This window comes from Cyprinus carpio, chromosome B19 (genome assembly GCF_018340385.1).
Source record: "Cyprinus carpio isolate SPL01 chromosome B19, ASM1834038v1, whole genome shotgun sequence".
Lineage (NCBI taxonomy): Eukaryota > Metazoa > Chordata > Actinopteri > Cypriniformes > Cyprinidae > Cyprinus > Cyprinus carpio.
Window position 1 is genome coordinate 17,649,327 of NC_056615.1, and position 19,821 is coordinate 17,669,147.

Sequence of the window (19,821 nt, forward strand, 5' to 3'; positions counted from 1 at the left end):
AGCACATACCTGCGTTCCTCTCAACTGTCCCCCAGCTATAAAAAAGGAGTCTACACGTCTCATTTTCGCTCTCCTGAGACCCAGCCTACTGCATTCTCCTCAGAGACTGACGGTAGCCTAGACAACAGTAACTGGAAAGTTAGGGAGAGCGAAGTTCATCAGAGTAGTGAGAGTTACACTAGTGGGAGGAGCAGGGTGGAGCTTAGTTTACCTGTAGCGAGAGAGGGAGAGGGAGAGCAGGAGATAAGAAAAACAGTTTTTGACTCACAGGCACATTTCGATTCCCGCTTGATGATCGTGGAGGCAGATGACTACTCCTCTGATGTTTTCCAAGCTACGCGGGTAGAGCTGATTCCCTCACCCACTGGCCCTGAGCCTGAGCCTCTTTCTTCCTCATCCTTCTCAGAAATGGATACTGGTAGACACTCTCAAGAGCATGGAGCGACCGGTCCGGCAAAGGGTTCAACGCACCCCATCCAACACTCCCTTCTCTTCACTGCCACCTATTGATGAGGATGCACCAATCTCACCCCCTACCCCACTCTCTCCTCGTACTCCAATCTCACCTTTAACTGAGCCAAAGTTGTTGAATGGAGTTTCTAGTCTGCCTTTAGACATTGGCTTTAACTGGAGTACCCCCAAAGAAATGCGCTCTCCATTGACCATGATGAAGGAACAGCAGCTCGGAGAGACCCAAAATCGGGGGCTCTCTCTACCTCTGCGAGCTTCGGCCCTCAGTAGCATTGTCATGCGCAGGAGCTCCCTCAACGATTTGAGTCCTGAAGAAAGTCCTACTAAAGGACTCGTGAATGGAGGCTCATCTCGCCTAGAAAACAGCTTCTTTTTCCAGCCAACTGAGAACGGCAAGGCCTCAAACCGCTCCATCTTTCGTGCAGCCTCTCTCCCTGAGATCAGCCCCAGTCACGAGCGGATAAGCTCAGCCACCATGGCATCTGACACCTTGCTCGGTTCCCGTTTTGAGCGCTTCTCGTACCTCACATCTCCATCGAATTCCCTCAGTGGGATCGCTGAAACTTCTCGAATAAGCGTGGCTCCATCTGTCCAACACAACTCACAAGATACCTCCAGTTTTGACCACAAGTCCACTATGGAACTTTACCGCACTCTGCCCTCTGAAACGCTTCTCAAGAACTCTCAACCTTTGGGTCTTCAGCGCAGCAGTAGTCTAGATGGAGGTCTTCTAATCAATGACACCAAGAGCTTCCAAGTGGACAAAAATCCAGAACCAGAGCGGAACTTACTCCTCAAATACAGAGCCTTCCCTGATGCATATGTGAGTATTGCTTTGTCACAATGCATATGTTGGCATCATCAAACACATAGGCACTACAATAGTAAAATATCTTTGATACACAGTGCCATGGTGAAGTTTACCACTCTGAGAATCAGGGCATGGAATCAATGAGAGTGTTGTTTTAGTATTATGTCACTGCTCTGTTTCTCCCAGTCCTAGTCAGCCTCTTAGTGTAACCTGATATGAAACCACTTACAACCAAGCATTGTGTAACATAGTATGTGGATTGTTTTAGACCTCAAATGTCTGATGGGCTTTGTTTTTAGACCTGGACAGGTGAAGGATGCCCTAAACCTAGTCTACTCACCCTTGTTCCTTGATATCTTGCCTCATTACAACCCTTCTACATTGTTCCTAGACCTGCTTAGAATTTTGGCTGCATCATTAGAGTTGAAACTAAACCCTGCAAAAAAACTCTGCAAGACTCTCCAGGAGTTGGAACAAGCACCTCAGCCTTAAACCTCAGTGAATGAAAGGGTAGAAGGGGTGTTATGTCACTTCACCAATAAGGGTTTACAATAGAGATTGATGGGAGTATACATTACCTCAGTCCTCATGCAATATTCACGTTTCCTCTTGTCCTCCAAAAGGGACACTGAGCAGCTCTGTGGAGTCTTTTTTATTACTGCTTCTCTCTACTGTACAGAGACTGAGTTTGCAAGTCAAATTTTGATTTTAACCAAAAGCAGTTTCACCAAAACTGTAGTTTGGTTAGGGTTTAGAGATACTATGGGAAAGTGTTACCTTCATCTTCCAAGGAATCATGCTCACTTTCATGCCTCAGGTGTTTCTCAAATCCCCCCAAAATAAAAATGTTTGGAAAGCATCAGGCTTCAGAGACTTTGCATACAAGGCTTTAAATACTGCCTCACAAGTTTGATCATGCAAAGAATGTTAAATTCTCTGGGACATGACTAGTAATGTTACTAAGGGAAATAATTTTATGATGTTTGTCTTTAGAGAGTAAATTCAAATGATCACATTATCACACACTGTAAATCAGCTTGAGTGTTGACATAGATGATGTTGATTTCTCTGACAGATCAACCCACATCCAACTTTATATTTAAATTCAATATGCAAAAGTCTTTATATCTGTCACTTGATGCCACATACGCCTATTTACAGGAATATATAACAATATCATAATATGCAAACCCCCTAAATAATAATAGTTCAGGTTTCAATTACAGAGCAAACTTTTTGGTTTCCTGTAATTATGCATAAAGCAGTGTTCTTCTTGAAATGATATATTTTCATAACACCAAAATGAGAATTGATTGAAACTGTATATAATTAGGCTGGTTTCCTATTGACAGCATTTCTCAAAGAATGATTGTGTAAGACAAAACAGACAGTTTTTGCACTTGGAAAAACATGGGAATAATCAAGCTGAATTGGCACTTTTTTCAATAGGCAGGGAAAGAAGGAGAGGCTGATGGAATGTGACATTATTATTTTACTGCGTTCGCTTTGAGTCCTCTAATTAGCGTTGATAATTTTCTTAGACAGGCTATGTCAAGTCCCGCTCAGACACACCCTTCTTTGGGTTGGCAATAGCTTACTGTATATTTGCCAGTTGGAACAGACATGGAGAAAACAATTATTTCACCTTCATGCTTCACAGATATCCATTTATGGAAACCCTATAGGCTACAGTATATAGACTCATTTTCAGTTTCCTACTGGATGCTAGGAGTATACAGCACTTCATATGAATGATATAGCCGTTATAGCCACCAGCAAAAGGCTTCCTAAAAGGTCAGTTTTTAAAGATTTAGTTATATCCAGAAGTTAGAAATGAGACCCACCCCAAACAAAAGTAGGCACATTTAAGCAGCATGTGTAAGTTGACTAGATGTCTGTAAGATGTCACATTCACTGTTCCACTGAGTTGATAGATCGACCGTAGAGATACCAACTACATCTCACACCCATTTTCACTATGCATATTTGAAATATTCTGACGTTCTGGAAAACATATTTTCATGATACCTGACAGTGAGACTGACATATGGGTGATTTATAGAGGTATAGCTTCTGTATTATGTAACTCACGTATGTGACTTTTCATTAAGAGCATCCCCATTTGCAAACAGAGAAATTTGACTTGGGCTCTTGTGTAATGTTGTCAAACGTCTAACCTTGCCATGCCTCATTGCAAGTGCAAAGGCACGTCGCTTGTCAAAGTCTGGGAAGGGCTTTTCATCACCTCCTACATACATAAATATGTGGCATTTGCAAAAACAATGAGATCTTGACATGAAATGTAGAAACGTTACTTTCATCGAAAACCATTAATCCACATAAGAACCTCTTGACTATTTTACCTGATAAGCTGATCTTGATTTCCATTTAAAAACGCCAACGGATCATAGAAGCTAACAGCAGATCTGCAGTGTTGATGTCATTCTCAGTTAGTTTCCCCTAATGTATATAGTTTCCCTGAGGAACTCTAAGTACAATAAACATTTCAAACAGCTTGTCTTACACACCATTCAGTAAATTTTTGCTGCATTCCAGTGCTTTTTTTTAAGAGTCTGGTGACAATAAGGCCGTGAGCCTCTTGCATTTTCCTGCGTGTGACCTTGAGAGGTAGAAACATCAAGTGTTGTGTAAAGTACTTGTTCTTTTATTGTCAAAGTTAGGGAGTGTAGTGTTTTCTTAAAATGCCAAAGGTGACAATCAAGGGATCTAGATTTCAGTACAATTAGCTTCTTTTGAATATGATTTATTTATTGAATTATCCTAAATTCGTGTGACATGAAGTTTTGAACTGAACACTGTGTACAGGAATGTCTGATAATATTGTCTCTGTGGTTTCTGACTGATCTTATCATAATAGTGTTATATTTTACTTATCACTATAGTGCAAACATACTCTGAAAATTTTAATTGTAATGTTTCCTTAAAATAGAAGGTAATAACTATTGCGTTTATATCTGTGTTTGTTTGAATGAGGCTTCATCTCATTTAAATATTTATTTTCTTTATTTAGCTCACAAAAGAAAAGGAGCATGGCAAGCTCAATCCACGACCTGGGAAGGTGAGATGTTTCACACAAATGTCCTTTCTTTTCTTACTGATATTAAATTATTGGCTTAACTGATCAGGCTAAACCAAGCCCTGCATATTTTTCGCTCTACTGCATGTGCTTATTATATTAAAGCGAAAGTGACAGAATGTACCTGGTTTCCACTGAGGCTGGTATTTAAGAACAGGTGGGAGAGATTGGTGGGTGTGTATCAGGCCTGCAGTGCTCTGCAGATGGTGTTAATAACACATTACGACCCACTTCATCTGCCAAACACACATGTTTGGACAGTCACGGATTATAAAACGAGAACTACAAATGACATGACTAACAGCAAGTGACATGATGTTCTTTTTCAAATGATTTTTAAAAGAAAAGATAGATGATGAATTTTTAGTACTGACACCAAATTTGTGTTTTCTACTTGGAGGTTAGAAAATAAAGTGATTTATTTGTTTATTCATTCATTCATTCATTCTCTATGGCAGAAACATGCTTCCAGAACATTCATGTGAGATTTTGTAGATATGAAATTCTGTAATGTCAAATGAACGTCAGTCAAGGACTGGGGGAAGTACATACCCCCCTAGATTTTCTAATAATATATATATATATAATAAAATTCATTTGTATGATACTGTATAATAGCATTATTCATATTATCTCAAAAGACAATGTTTATCATTTCTATTAGCTTTTTTAGCATTCACTAATTCAGGTTTGCTGTCTGGTGGAAACCACAATAACGCTTTTCCAGTATGCATGAATCAACTTGCCACGGTGACATTTACTAAACGTGTATTTTATATATTTGACAACTCTGTTTACGACGCATATATCTCTACTGAATTAGTTTTGGTTGACATTCTTGTGTTCTTCATTAGATGCAATTGTAAAGATTTAGAAAAGGTCACCGAAACTGGCTTGTCAAGCTCATTCTTGCATATTCTTGTCCTTTCCTTCTCTGACATTGTCGTCAGTGTAATACTGCAGCCTTAAGGTTTTTAGACAATAAAAGTGACTTTCAAAAGTAGGACAGTGCTAATGGACATGTTTGACTGTCAGTGCAGGACAAAGGAATATTGTCCCATGTCCAATATTAGCACATCTGCTGCCCCTAGTGGTTAAGATGGTTAAATATTAAACAGTGCAGTCTTTGTAGAAAAGATTGGTGGGACTTTTTTTTTTTAGCTGTTTCTTTTTTTTCTGTTAGATGTTTATCTATGACAAGCCTGGAATGACCGGTGAGAGAATTGAAGTGCGTGGTGATGTTGTGGACGCCACACCATGGGAGTTTACAGACACTATTTCAATCAGAGTGATCAGAGGAGGGTGAGTGGAAAACAAACATTGCTGACCTGATATGCTCACATAAGCATGCACATATAAATTTAATTTCTCTGTTTATTTTGTACATCATTTTAAATGAGCACTTAAGGGCACAAGGTTTTGAAGATGCATATGTTTCAAGGCAACATACACTACCTTTCAGAATTTTTTTATGTTTTTGAACTGTAATTTATTTCTGTGATGGCAAAGCTTAATTGTCAGCAGCAATTACTCGATCCTTCAGAAATCATTCAAATATTCTGATTTGTTGCTTCTTATTATCAATGTTGAAAACAGCTGCTTAATATTTCTGTGGAATCCGTAATACTTTTTTTTTCAGGAGAACAGCATTTATTTGAAATCTTTTCTTACAATGTTAAAGTCTTTACTGTCTTCACCTTTTTATATTATTATTAGGCATTAACCTGCAACTACTTTAATTAAGTAATTAAAATGAAATACTGAAATGGTTATTGACATAATACAATAATAATGCTGTTCAGGATAATGCTAAATATTACTGACACAGAACAGTAAATATACAGGAGTAAATATTAATGCACAATAAATAATATAGTCACATGGGCTAGTGAAGAGAATCAGACACATTCCACATCAGTCTTAACATGCAGACTCTCCCTGCCTCCCAGCAATAAAACATTTCCATATCACTGTAAAATATGATTAACTGCAGAAATACACAACTCTAGCTTATACCAATTAACTAATTTTTGAATTATACCTTTTTATACTAATAGGAACACCTAAGAGCTACTGTTTCATCTACCTGTTTCATTTTCACTGATGAATGTTTATGCATAAACAACTTCATTTTGCCCAAGTAATTTATCATGTCAGCTGTATTGTAGTTTGCCAGGCGATGTCATAACATACACATTGTGTTGTTTCTAACGATTTTGCTCCCTCAGGTGTCAAAACACATGTGCTTCAAGTAGAAGTTCAGGTAGGGTAATAGCTGCTAAGCTATGTATTTCATAAAAGGCTCATAAATTGTGGTTGATAAGATTTTTTAAAATATTTTTAAAAGAAGTCTCTTTATTCTCATTAAGGCTGCATTGATTTGATAAAAACTAAAAACAATAATATTGCAAGATATTACAGTTCAAAATATATTTTCTATTTTAATATATTTTACAATGCATTTCATTTCTGTGATGGCAAAGCTGAATCTTTACTACAGTCCTTGGTGTCACGTGATCCTTCAGAAATCATTTTAATATGCTGACTTGTTGCTCAAGATATATTAATTATTATAATCAATGTTCAAAACAGTTACATTTCAGTCACACATTATTGTAAGGTCCATTTCTCGCCATTAACAAACCATTTACTACTTTTGCCTCAATAAACTCCTAATTTGCTGCTTATTTATAGTTAGTTAGGTAGTTGTTAAGCTTAGGTATTTGGATATGGATGTAGAATATGGTCATGCAGAATATGTGCTTTTGAAGTACTAATAAATAGCCAATATGATAATAATAGGCATGCTAATAAGCGACTAGTTAATAGTGAGAATCAATCCCTGTACTGAAGTTTTACTGTATGTTCCTTTCCTCATATCATGTCTTCTGTTTTGTCTTCCAAAGTTGGGTGTTGTATGAGAAGCCCGAATTCAAAGGGGAAAAGATTGCTCTGGATGAGGGGGACATCGAGCTGACAAATCCATTTGGACCACCGGATGAAGAAGTGGTTAATCAGCAGAATGGAACAACACAGGACCATGAGCAAGAGGAACATGAGTCCAAGCCACGGCTAAAGAGGAAGTTTGTCATCGGTTCCATACGGCGAGCAGTGAGAGTATGTCAGACTTGTGTTTACATTTCTTGTTAGTTGAAATTCAAGTTCATAAATATTCTGCTATAGACAGATCTTAAGATCTGACATTGTTTTAGCTTGTAAATGTGTCTGGGATGGAAGGGATCATGTTTTGGTTTGTGGTGTCATGTCATTGCCATATTATGAAAGGTTCAAGTGCGCCACCTTGTGACCTCAAGCGGAATTGTGCCTGTATTTTGTCAGGACTTCTACACACTTTTTAGGAACTCAGGCTTGTATAAGTAAAGTCTTTGTAAGGAGTTTTGTTATTGTTTTTTACCTTTCCAGGATTACAGTGTTCCTGAAATCAGCCTTTTCCCAGAAGAAAATGCAGAAGGCAAGAAGGTCACATTCAGAGACACGTCAGAAGACTCCAGAATTTTTGGCTTCCCAGTCAAAGCAAACTCCATCATCATCAATGCTGGACTGTGAGTGATCAGTGCAGCTAATTCCAAATTCCATTCTACTTGGGCTCGGTGGCATTATTTATTTGTTAACATCATGTGTTTGATCTCCTCCAGATGGTTGGTGTTTGCAGAGCCCTTCTTTCAGGGTGTCCCACGAGTGCTTGAAGTCGGGGGATTCCCCACCCCAGCTAGCTGGGGTGTCACACATCCATATGTGGGCTCCCTACACCCGCTTAAAATAGTGAGCAGTTCCTCCTCAGTCTACTGTCCTTTTTTGGCAATGATTCCACAGCATATCAGAAATAAAATTAGGTATATTAATACAAATGTTTTTTTGTAGGGGGAACCTAGAGTGGAGAACCTCTATGAGCCAAAAGTAAGCGTTTCATCAACTGCCATCTAATAAAGTAGTAACGTATTTGATGTTCTTTATGGGAACAATGATCATTCATGTTTGATATAATTGGTTTTCAATAGATTGTGCTCTATGAAAAACCGTATTTCACTGGCAAAAGCAGAGAAATCTACAGCAGCATGAGAGATTTCCTGTCAAGAGTGGACAAGCAGCAATCCTTGTTTATGTTCAGTGCAGGATCCCTTAAAGTTATTGGAGGCTGGTGAGTATTGAAAATATGTGTGTTTGATTGAGAATAAAGTGAGGAAGAGAACAAGAACTGATATATGTGACCCTGGCCAACATAAGCAGTCTTAAGAAGCAAGGGTATATTTGTAGCAATAGCCAACAATACATTGTATGGGTCAAAATTTGTATTTAAATGATTAGGATATTAAGTAAAGATTATGTAAATCTCAATTTCAAAAAATTGGCCCTTAAGACTGGTTTTGTGGTCCAGTGTCACATATTTACTATCCATAGTATGCGGGACTGTATCTGACTTATTTTTGTTGTATTGTTCTCTATTCTGTTGTGCTTGACTTACTCGATCTGTCTTATAGCTGGGTCGGCTATGAGAAGGAGGGTTTCCGGGGTCACCAGTATCTTCTAGAGGAGGGAGAGTACCAAACATACTGTGTGTGGGGAGGAGTGAACTCAGAGCTGCGCTCAGTCCGAGTCATCCAAGCTGTAAGACAAACACAAAATAAATTATACTGTTTTATATTATTTGTTTATGATAAAATCTCACCAAGATTCATACCATTAAGTTTAAATAAAAAATAAAAAACTTTATAAAAATGGAAATACAAAAAAATAATATAATAATATAATAATAATATAATAAAAAATTTAAAAGTGTATTATATTACTACTACTACTACTAGTAATAATATTAGTAATAATAATAATAGAATAAATTTTATATATATTATTATATGTTTAAATAATTTATATAATTATTTAAATATGTTTAAATAATATATCAGATATAATTTAATTTCCGTAACAAGCTATAAAACCATGTAAATGTCTATACTGTAAATTATAGAAAATATTAATATATTATATAGATATACTATTACAGCTACTATAATAATAATAACAATAACAACAGTAATACAATATATGTTTTAAAAATATATTTTAAATAGAATTTATGTGACTAAATATAAAGGAATGTAAATATCTATACTAAGAAATATACAAAAAATATACATTTGATTGTATTAATATAGTACTACTACTAATACTTAAAATATATAATATGTGTTTTAAAATATTTTAAATAGAATTTGTGTGACTTGCTATAAATACATGTACATTGGTTTAAAAAAATGAAAATATTAATATATTTTATTAAATAAATAAATAATACACTTATTTATTTATTTATTTTTAAGCTTGCACAGTATTTTGCTGTTTAGTGCACTTCATCATTAAACATTATTGTACACAAAATTAATAGATAAATTTTTTGGACTGTAATATCTGCCTCTTGTAGGACCTGTCTGAGCCCCTGCTGGTGTTATATGGGATGCCTGAAGAGGAGAAAGCAGAGGGTGAAGAGCCCACGTTTGAGGTGACAGAAGCTGTCGCAGATGTGGAGCTGTTTGGGTTCGGCATCAACACCCGCTCCATCCACGTGCTGAGTGGAGCGTATGTACTGATCCCTCTGTCTCTCTTTGAGTGACCATAAATCTCTTCCACATACAATATCTGATAGTTATTGTCTTAATGCAGTCTAGTAGATCGAGCCAAGTTTTAATATGTAAATTTCTTCCTTTCCTCAGGTGGGTAGCATACTCTCATGTGGATTTCTCAGGTAACCAGTACATCTTGGAGAAAGGCTTCTACAACAACTGTGGAGACTGGGGCTCTGAAGACAACCGCATCTGCTCCATACAGCCCATCCTCACAGTAAGTCAGAGGCATTTCATTATTCATTCATCTACTCCAAACAGTTTGTGCAAGGACTGTTGACTCAAATTGTGTGTGGTTAAAAATGTTTCGAATAAAGAGTAAATATTAGAAAATATTGAGAGGCATCATCGTAAATTCTTGTGTATTATTTGATAACCACCTGCAATCCACTTCAACCAGTTAAATGTGCTGAAGTAGTATTAATGTATTTCATCAACATGAACTGTTTCATGAATTCCCCTATGAATCTCCATTTAATAGTCTGTCCTTGATTTCATTAATGCGGTTGTTCTTGTGTATTTCAGGCACCTAGTGAAGAACCCAGCTTCAGAAATGAGGTAAGCTGAGTCTCTTGTGCTCACTGAGGCAAAAATACAGTAAAAACAGTAATATTGTGAAATATTATTACAACTAAAATAACTTTTTTCTTGTTTTAAAATGCAATTCCTTTGGAAAAGCTGAATTTTTTGTTTTTCCTTTTGCTGCAGGTGCTGCTCTACTCAGAGCCGGATTTCCAAGGCACATGTAGGGTTTGTCATCGGAACCAGGGCTGTTTGCCTGAAAGGCTCACTGTTAAGTCCTGTAGGGTGGTGGGAGGAAGGTTAGTGAGAAAATTTGAGGTGGGATTAAGGTTTAGAGAATGCAGTATAGAGTGGCCGCAAACTTATTTGTGACACTCTGAATTTGTATTCTGAATTTGTTGAATTTGTACTCATTTCTTCACTTCATTTCAGTTGGGTGCTTTATGGAGGAGAGAAGTTCACAGGAAACATGTATGTTCTGTCTGAAGGAGATTATCCCAACCTGACCAGCATGGGCATCCCAACTGACTCGGACATTCACTCTGTCAAAGCAGTTCCAATGGTGAGAAAAAACTGCTTTCTTACTAAATATATATTTCTGGAAAAGAGGTGGACAGATGATCCAATGAGAAACCTATAGACAAGTGATTTTCCCACTTATATCTTTATTTATTTTTTTGCCTGTTTGTTCTCTCTTTCAGACCTTTTCGGTGCCGTCAATCTCGCTCTTTGGACTGGAGTGCTTTGAGGGTCGGGAGGTCACCATCGATACACGGATTTCCAACATGCAGGAGGAAGGATTTAATACACATTTCCTCTCTGTCAGGGTCAACAGTGGTTGGTGAGTTTGCAGTGTTGCATATATTTTTGGTTCAAATTAGTACATTTTCGGTTTCATGACTATTTTGTATGAAATTTTCTCATATATCAAAACCATGTCAATCTCTTTGCAGCTGGGTGTTATGTGAACATAGTAACTACAGGGGGCGCCAGTTCCTTTTGGAGCCCATTGAAATCACAAACTGGCATAAATTCAGTTCTCTTTCATGTATCGGCTCCATGTATCCAGTCAGACAAGTTAGTATCACCTTCACATGACCAATTATTTGCACATGACAACTTGAAAACAGCGTTTCTTATATGTTTTGATTGCGTGTTTATATCCTTATAGAAACAAAGACTGTTCCGCATCAAAAATAAAGAGACGGGCCACTACATATCAGTGCAGGGTGGTGTTGAGGACATGAAGACGGGCCGTGTGGTCGTCACAGAGCAGGTGGAGGGAATGAGTGATATTTGGCTTTACCAGGACGGGCTAATCAAAAACAAGGTACTTTGCACACCATGAAGTGGATGAATAATGCATGTATAGTTATTGTTTCGAACTTCTTAAAGTCACCCCCTCTCAGACTGTTGAACATGTGCTCTCTTTGTGTCAGCTGGCTCGAACCATGAGTCTGCAGGTGATGGGTAATGTGGAGTCAGGTGCTAAGGTGGTGCTGTGGACTGAAACGCGTGTTCCAGTGCAGACCTGGAGCGCTCAGGTCAGCGGCACAATCTCCAGCATCACCTTCCCTGGAATGGTGCTGGATATCAAGGGTGAGATTTAGTTTGGTGCTTTATGTACCAAGCACAAGCTTAACTACTGTCTGTTGTGCCTCTTAATTTATTTTATTTTTAATAATATTGCTATTTATTTACTATTTATTATAAAAATATGTTTTATTACCATTCCTATTAATACATTAAAAATATAATTTTGATAAAGAATGAAAAAATGTACGAGAAGCTGATATCAATACAGAAGTGTCCAGCAGTGTGTCATGCCATACTTCATCTAAATCTATCAAACAATGTTTTTCTGATCTTTATATACTTTTATATTTTTATATTTACTATACATGCAGTTTTTTGATAATTATGTTAGCTATCATTAAAGAGAGTTTGAGAAATACTCAAAAGTTTCAGGTCAATACTTTTTTGTGTTTGAAAGAATGGAATATGTTAATGCTTAATATTATGTTTTCGACTTTGAAAATAAGAAAAGTTTCTCAAATATCAAAATGTTTTCTGAAGGATCATGTAACAATGAAGACTTGAGTAATGCCTGTTGAAAATTCAGCTTTGACATCACAGGAATGAATGACATTTTAAAATGTATTAAAATAGAAACAGTTATTTTAATATTTAATATAATAATATTTCACAATATTATTGTTTTTACTTTATAAATATGTGGATTTAGACCTAAAATCATGATTTTGAATACAAATGTCCATGTCCATGTTAGTTGACAACTACTGAAGAAACAAATAACATGCTCCAGCAATCTAATTTCTCTTTTTTTACAGGGGGTAAGCAATACGACAAACAACATTTAGTGATTCGAGAAGAGAACGAGGAACATGCCAGCCAACAGTGGGAGCTGGAATTTGTTTGATCCCGCCCTCTCTCCTTCATCTGACCCCCTTCTCCTTCTGACTCCACCCACTCGTCCTGCCCCAACAATACAAACACTGTCTGTGATCTGATATAGGACACTATGAGGGCACCTCTGAGTCATGCTTACATACAATCAGAAGATGTTGGGCAAGAAAGGTTTCTTGTGTCAGTAGAGACTGTATAATAGATAAAATGGATCAATGTATTGTCATTTAAAAATGAAAGCGAAGCAGAGGTCAAATATCATTCAATATGCTAGTGTTCTTGAAACGTAAATCTCTCGCCTGTGATGGGTTTTATTTGCACATAATTTGAATAAAACATATTACCTACAAGTCATTTACACACATGATGATGGTGCTGGTGGTTAAGTCACTCAAAAACTTTTTTTCCTCTTTTCCTATGCATCATATGAGAACTCATCATCGTATATGAATCTGGCAACTTTCGAAGCATTCTTTCATTTCTGCTCATTTTATTTGTTTACAAGCTAATGCTATTTTTTATAAACGTTTGACATATTGGGTATATTCTGGTATACGCTTTTATATCAATGCCTGCAATTAGTTTATAGTCAATGCAAAAGCTACTGGAGTGGATCCTGGCAGATTTCGGTCTGCCATGTTGTTTTTAAAAGTGTGCTGACGTCAGTCATTGATGTCAATAAAAATGTGATGTCAATAAAAAGTCGCATGTTTTTGGACAGCCAGGAAACTTTATTATGTATAGCTACATGTTATTTTCAAAGCACAATGTGAAATATGTAACAGGGAGTGGCTTTAATTTTGTAATAAAATTGTAAAAAAAAAAAAACAATCATGTCGGAATTCACACTTTTTTGTACTTCACTGTGGGCTATTGATATTTTAGTATCGTTTTAATTTTTTATAACCGTTCATCAAAAATAACTTGTGTCGTCGTATTTGTGTTATTGTGTAGTAGTGCTTGTTTGCTCATTTTAACGCGTTCCGTGAGTTTCGGACTGGAGCGGTGAGGTCAAGAGTTGCATGAGTGCTGCCTGTAAGATATCTGTCTGATAACGACTGCGGATGAATAAAAAGTATGCAGATGCTTATAATGATGCCATTTTGTTTGTTCAGGTCTACAAATCAAACGTCACACCTCATGATGTTGCTCTTTCAGGTGGAGGTAAATATTCGTGATATTTTCAACATTTGACTTGAGTTTATGTACACAGTCACATTCAAGTTCAGCTCCACTAACGCCTTTGTTGACATTAATAACACGTTCACACATTTCTCAAATTACAACCTGTTTTATGCAGCGTTTAGCAACTAATGTCGAACTCTGTTTAAATGTATACATCTACTAATTCGAGAATTCTCTGAATCTTTGTAATTCAGAAATGGTTGTTTTGGGGAGGAAACTAGTCAATTGAGTCTTCCAGTTATGCAGGTTTTTAAAAGTTCTTGTGTGTAGTGTCAAGGTTACACCCATGGGATATCTGATCTGATCTGATCTAAGGTATTGAGAGCTTGTTTGGTCTTAGACATTTTGTGCTTCTTGCAGCAGAGGAGCCTGAGAAATACGGCGTATGGACGTTATTTATTTCTCAACAACGATTTAAAACCTTGAGTTTTCATCTTGCACTATTTGAGAGGGCAGACCAGGAGTCACCAAAAAAAAAAAGACTGATATCTCATAACAGACACTTCAATTCTGAGTCTTCAGCAGGTAAACCACTTTAACTAATCATCCAGCTATCAGAGTAGTATTTAAGTAGGTAAACATTTTTTAAACTAAAATTTCTTCTAAACATATTTGCTTTCATCTTTTTGTCAGAAGGATCTTAGCTGATTTCAATTAAATTTGCACTGATAATTTAAGTAAGATTGTTAATTTCATTGTTTATTAATTTCTCTGTGTTTGAGAAAAGGAATAAAGAAATGTATTTACAGTATATTTTGAAGAACAATGTTCTTTATAAGGTGTTGTGTTTTTTTATTGTTTTTGTATTTATTGTTGTTTTTTTAAATACACTGTAAAAATGATCAAACTTGTAGTTAAAACAAAGATTATTGGAGTACATTTTAAAAGAAAATACTTTTATCAGTCTTTAAAATGTCATCTTTTATTCATTGTGTTACTTTGAAAGTATTTGTGAAAATTTACTAGAAAATTGTTTCAACACCATTTTTTTTTCCTCAGTGCAGCTTGTGCATAACTTCCTTTTATACTGACAAGTGCTGTCATGGAGACAGAAGCCAAGTCACAGGAAATATCTCTACTTATGGTGAATGTTTTCTTCTGTATAGTTTTCTCTGAATCTCAGAATCATCTCAATCCCATTGTTCTTTTTAAAAGCAAGACTCTTTTCTTCGACATTCTCCATCCTCCCCTACATTGCCTATTTTTTTTTTTTTTTTTATCATCCCACAGTCTGAAGACATGTGGTGGGGCACCCTGGGGTCAGTGCGGCCCTTCCCAAATTTTCGTCCCGAGAGAGATGTTACAGTCCTGCACACTGCACTGGAGAAGAAAGGTACAGCTATATAAATGCTCATGGGGCATGATTGTGGTAGTAAAAGTCAATCAGCTAGTATTCTTTTATACAAATTGTTGTTATTTCAAACTACCATATCTTTCTGTTAAAGATGTGAGCACAACTGTGAGAATACTAACCAATCGCAGTAATGCTCAGAGACGATCTCTTGCCCAGGCGTACAAGAATTTCTCACAAAAGGTAAATCAGAAACAAATTAATCTCCAAATCATCACAAGCTAGTCTGTCTGTGTGTGGCGGTCAGGTTGTGTTTTTTAAAGGCCAACTACTATAAGAAGTGACCAAATGTCCCAACAAGGATAGTAAAAATTAATATCACGTATAATTCCCATTAGGAAAAATGGCCTTGTAAACATACTAAACACCTTAAGTAATGTCTTAATGAACATCTAAAAAATAAAGAAAGGCTTGTGAGGATTTGGTTTAGGTTTAGAGGATATAAAATATCATTAACTCAGTATAAAATCAATAAAAGTCAATGGATAATCCTTATCATGATACAAAAATGTGTGTGTGACAGAACAGTGGTTGTGTGTGTGTGTGCTACAGGAATTGGACGCAAGTCTGAAGAAGGTTCTTTCTGGTGATCTGCAGTCTCTGATACTTGGACTGATGATGATACCAGAGCAGTTTGAGGCCCATCGCTTACGCAAAGCCATGGAGGTTCGGCATGAATCACTAGTATAGTGCTAGTTCTATAGTGCTATGAGTATGCAATAACATGACTCTGTGTTTGTGTTTGTGATTATCAGCATACAGTTCATTATAGTTCAATATCCATTCAGACTGTATTGATGTTTTGTGTGTTCAGGGTGCTGGTACAGATGAAGAAACCCTTTTAGAGATTTTGTGCACAAGGACACCACAGCAGCTCTCAGACATCAGGGCTACACAAAAAAAATGCTCTTTAAAAAATATTCAAAAAATAAAAAAATTTAAAACATTAAAAAAAAAAATGAAACAAAAAAATGCCTAATTTTTTGGAATGTCTCACTTTTAACCCTGCTCACACTGAAAGCTTTGCATATTGTCATAGGGTTAAAAAGCTGTATTGTCAAAAAAAAAGTTTTTGGAATGATGATCACTCAACGTGAGCACTAAATATTTACAAAGAATTGTGCACATATATGACACTAATTACTTATTGATTATTGGTGATTTTTTTCACTGTAATGCAACACAATGTTTTGGACAACAAGACATTGCCATTTTTGAGAAAACTAAAACTTTCAGTTATAATTAAAACAGAATATCAGTGCATCCTTTTTATTGAGATACGATTTAATGTTTATTTTATATTTATATATATAACAATACACTACCTTTCAAAAGTTTGGGGTCAGTAAATTGTTTTCAATTAAAATGTTTTTAAAGAGTCTTGCTCATCAAAATTGCATTTATTAATCAAAAATACAGAGAATTCTTTAATGAATAAAAGTTTCAAAACCACAGCGTTTATTTGAAACAGATTTTTTTTTGTACTAATGTAAAAGTCCTGTCACTGTCAATTTAATGCATCCTTTTTTAAATAAAATGTATTTGTTTAAAAAATAAATTTTACTGAAACATTAGTGCATATATTATCATTATAATATTTAATTCAGTAAGAATTGAATATTAGTGATAACTGCATACATTTTCCATCAGTCTGTGTCTGAATCTTTCAACATTGTCACTTTAACAGAGTATAAGCGGGATTTGGAGAAAGACTTGATAAGTGAAACCAGTGGAGATTTTTCAAAGCTCATTGTGGCATTGTTGAAGGTAAGAAGTGTGATGCCTCCTGTCCTGAATCTCAGTTAAATATTTATTAACAAAAATAATTCATCAGTATGTCAGTATCTTGTGCTGTGTGAGTAATCATGCTCATTCTCTATGTTTTTCTCTCTCTCTCTCTTTTATCAGAAAGAGAATGGACCAGGAATTATTGAACAGGATGTAGCAGTGAGTCCATATACATTTATGACAGATTTGTCATTTTAGGATGAATTGTTCCTTTAAAAGATTTCAGGTGCCCTCAAGTCACCCTGCACTCCCAGGACTACTTTCATATCATATTAAGAGATTTGGTTTATCTATAAAACCTATGATGTTGACTTTGCTTTGTTTGATATGTTGCACTGCATCAGCCCTAACTGAGACCTCTAGATGACCTCGGAAGCAGGATCCTGTTGTAGGAATTTCAGATTAGTTAGTGACAGATATACAGGCTTTTCTTAGAATTCAACTCAGATAATATGCATATTTCATCTACCTGATTGAACTGTGTGATTGAAATCAGTATTTTTCATTTTGTTTTACAGTCTTTATCTGAGGAGCTGAAAAACAAGAAACCTACAGCTGATATTTGGATCAAAATACTCACCACAAGAAACCCAGACCATCTCAGAATTGGTGAGTTGCAAGTGCTTGTGTGTGTGTTTCTGATCTAGCTATAATTTCAGGGACAAATTTGTTGGAAAAATGTCTTCAGAAGATGTGGAAAACCGTTCTTTATGAACATGTAATCAACAAGAAAAATATTCATATTATAGACACTAACTAACTTTTTTGGTCTACAAATCAAAATCTAGAATTACATTTTTTTTTAAGGTATTTTAAAATTTGGTAGCTTTTATATCTATCGTTGGCAGTCCTATTGTTTGGAAAGGTTTTTGTTTCCTGTAACCTTGGTAGAGATGATTACTTATGTAAAGTTATTGACACTTTTTTTTAACATGAAAATCATATCCATCTGTACTATTTAAGCCTTCTTGTATGGTATTTGTAAGGTTGACAAGGACAAATATTTCCAATGTGTGTGAACAGTAATGTTATTTGTACTTCAGTGCTGGAAAAACTGGAGTTTGAGAAAGGCCAGACAGTGGAGGACGCTTTAGAGGGACATTTTAAAGGAGTCCTCTCTGGTGACCTGAAAAAGGGCTTAAAGACTCTAGGTAAAACTGGTTTATGTGTGTTTGAGGATGTATTAATGTGTGTGTGCTCAATGTGTAATGATCAATTATTAATATAAATCCACAAAGCATTTGCAATTGATTTCTTTTCTTTTTCTCATCAGTACGATGTATACAGAACCAGTATTTATTCTTGGCACAACGGATCCAAACTATGAAAGTAAGATTTTTTGATTTTGATTTAGAAATATCTTAAGTATTAATTGATGCTGCTATTGAATTATCTACTTTAAAACTTCTGTGTGCATGATCAGGTTTTGCCAGCATTCTGGGCACCAAATGTCCCAACTAGAGAAAAATAAAACCTAAAATCATCTATATGTTGGGCCTAAAATACAAAAAGGTTTATTTGAGGGTTTGGTATAAGGTTAGTGGATAGAAAATATCATTAGTTCAATTTAAAATCAACAGAAGTCTCAGTCATCATAGAAAATGTTGTGTAAGTGTGCACACAGTTACAGTACTAGTATAAACTTACTAGTATAAACATTGTTTTGCATGCAGGTATGTATCAATGAAAACTTACATGTTAATTCCTGAATACAATATGCTAAATCCATGCAAAGCACTTGCAAATGCAAAACAGCAAGTTCTTTTAAACAACTTTACACGGATATTGAGATCACTGCTTGTTGATACACTGTATCATGCTCAGTTGTCTTTGTTTTTATTTTTGCTATAGATATGTGTTGACCGATACTCTGTCCTGTACTCTGTAGGCACCGGTGGTCCAGGGTGTGATGGTGGCTCACAGTGAGGAGGATCTACTGAGAGTTAGAGTGGCATACCTTCAGTCAACAGGAACTTCACTGTACACAGCCTTGCAGGTGTCCACACACTCACTCACACAGATCTTTATAACCAGTCTTCACCATCATTTCACCAACATGTTTTTGTTGTTTTTTTGCTTTCTTGTTTTTTTCTCAATAGAACAGTTTAAAGGTGAACTCCAGCAGGGTTTGTTGGCTATATGTCGAGCAGAAGATTAGAAGAAATGCTGTGTATGACACAAATGATAAACATGTATGTGCACACAGTGAAAGCATTCCATTCATTTAATTGCTGTTAAACAAAAGCTTTGTGTCTGAAAATAAATAAATAAATAAAATGTAACTGAGATTTGGAGCACTGTCCTTTATGAATCCCTGTGGAAGGCAATATAGTTTTAATAATACAATTTAACATTTTTTATGTCAGTTCTGACTTTTTTTCTCATAATTTTCATGACTTTTTCATTTCAGAATATTGACGTCTATATTATAATTATGATTTACCAAAGTATTACTTTTTTCTTATGGGGCGGAAATGGGCTTCCATAGAAATCAAATGAAATCTCTGGTTTATTGATTTATATTATTGAA

At 35.9% G+C, this 19,821-nt stretch overlaps 2 protein-coding genes across 2 annotated transcripts; both read left to right on the top strand.

The window, feature by feature from the left end:
- Positions 1–291: 291 nt before the first annotated feature.
- On the top strand, positions 292–13,798 carry LOC109110943 (beta/gamma crystallin domain-containing protein 2-like). Its single transcript, XM_042745505.1, has 19 exons — positions 292–1,294; positions 4,314–4,361; positions 5,563–5,681; positions 7,286–7,496; positions 7,803–7,942; positions 8,036–8,162; positions 8,262–8,297; positions 8,399–8,538; positions 8,879–9,005; positions 9,820–9,974; positions 10,109–10,235; positions 10,544–10,576; positions 10,727–10,839; positions 10,973–11,102; positions 11,242–11,381; positions 11,494–11,617; positions 11,712–11,870; positions 11,980–12,139; positions 12,892–13,798. Exons 1-19 carry the CDS (start codon positions 437–439, stop codon positions 12,978–12,980), a joined length of 3,036 nt encoding a protein of 1,011 aa, XP_042601439.1. The 5' UTR covers positions 292–436; the 3' UTR covers positions 12,981–13,798.
- Positions 13,799–13,845: 47 nt separating this feature from the next.
- LOC109110942 (annexin A2-like) lies at positions 13,846–19,579 on the top strand. Its single transcript, XM_042744811.1, has 15 exons — positions 13,846–14,002; positions 14,083–14,131; positions 14,513–14,677; positions 15,152–15,236; positions 15,383–15,485; positions 15,598–15,686; positions 16,056–16,169; positions 16,318–16,406; positions 17,189–17,270; positions 17,412–17,450; positions 17,810–17,900; positions 18,335–18,442; positions 18,565–18,620; positions 19,180–19,287; positions 19,391–19,579. The coding sequence occupies exons 4-15, from the start codon at positions 15,195–15,197 to the stop codon at positions 19,517–19,519; spliced, it is 1,050 nt and encodes a 349-aa protein (XP_042600745.1). The 5' UTR covers positions 13,846–14,002; positions 14,083–14,131; positions 14,513–14,677; positions 15,152–15,194; the 3' UTR covers positions 19,520–19,579.
- Positions 19,580–19,821: the final 242 nt, after the last annotated feature.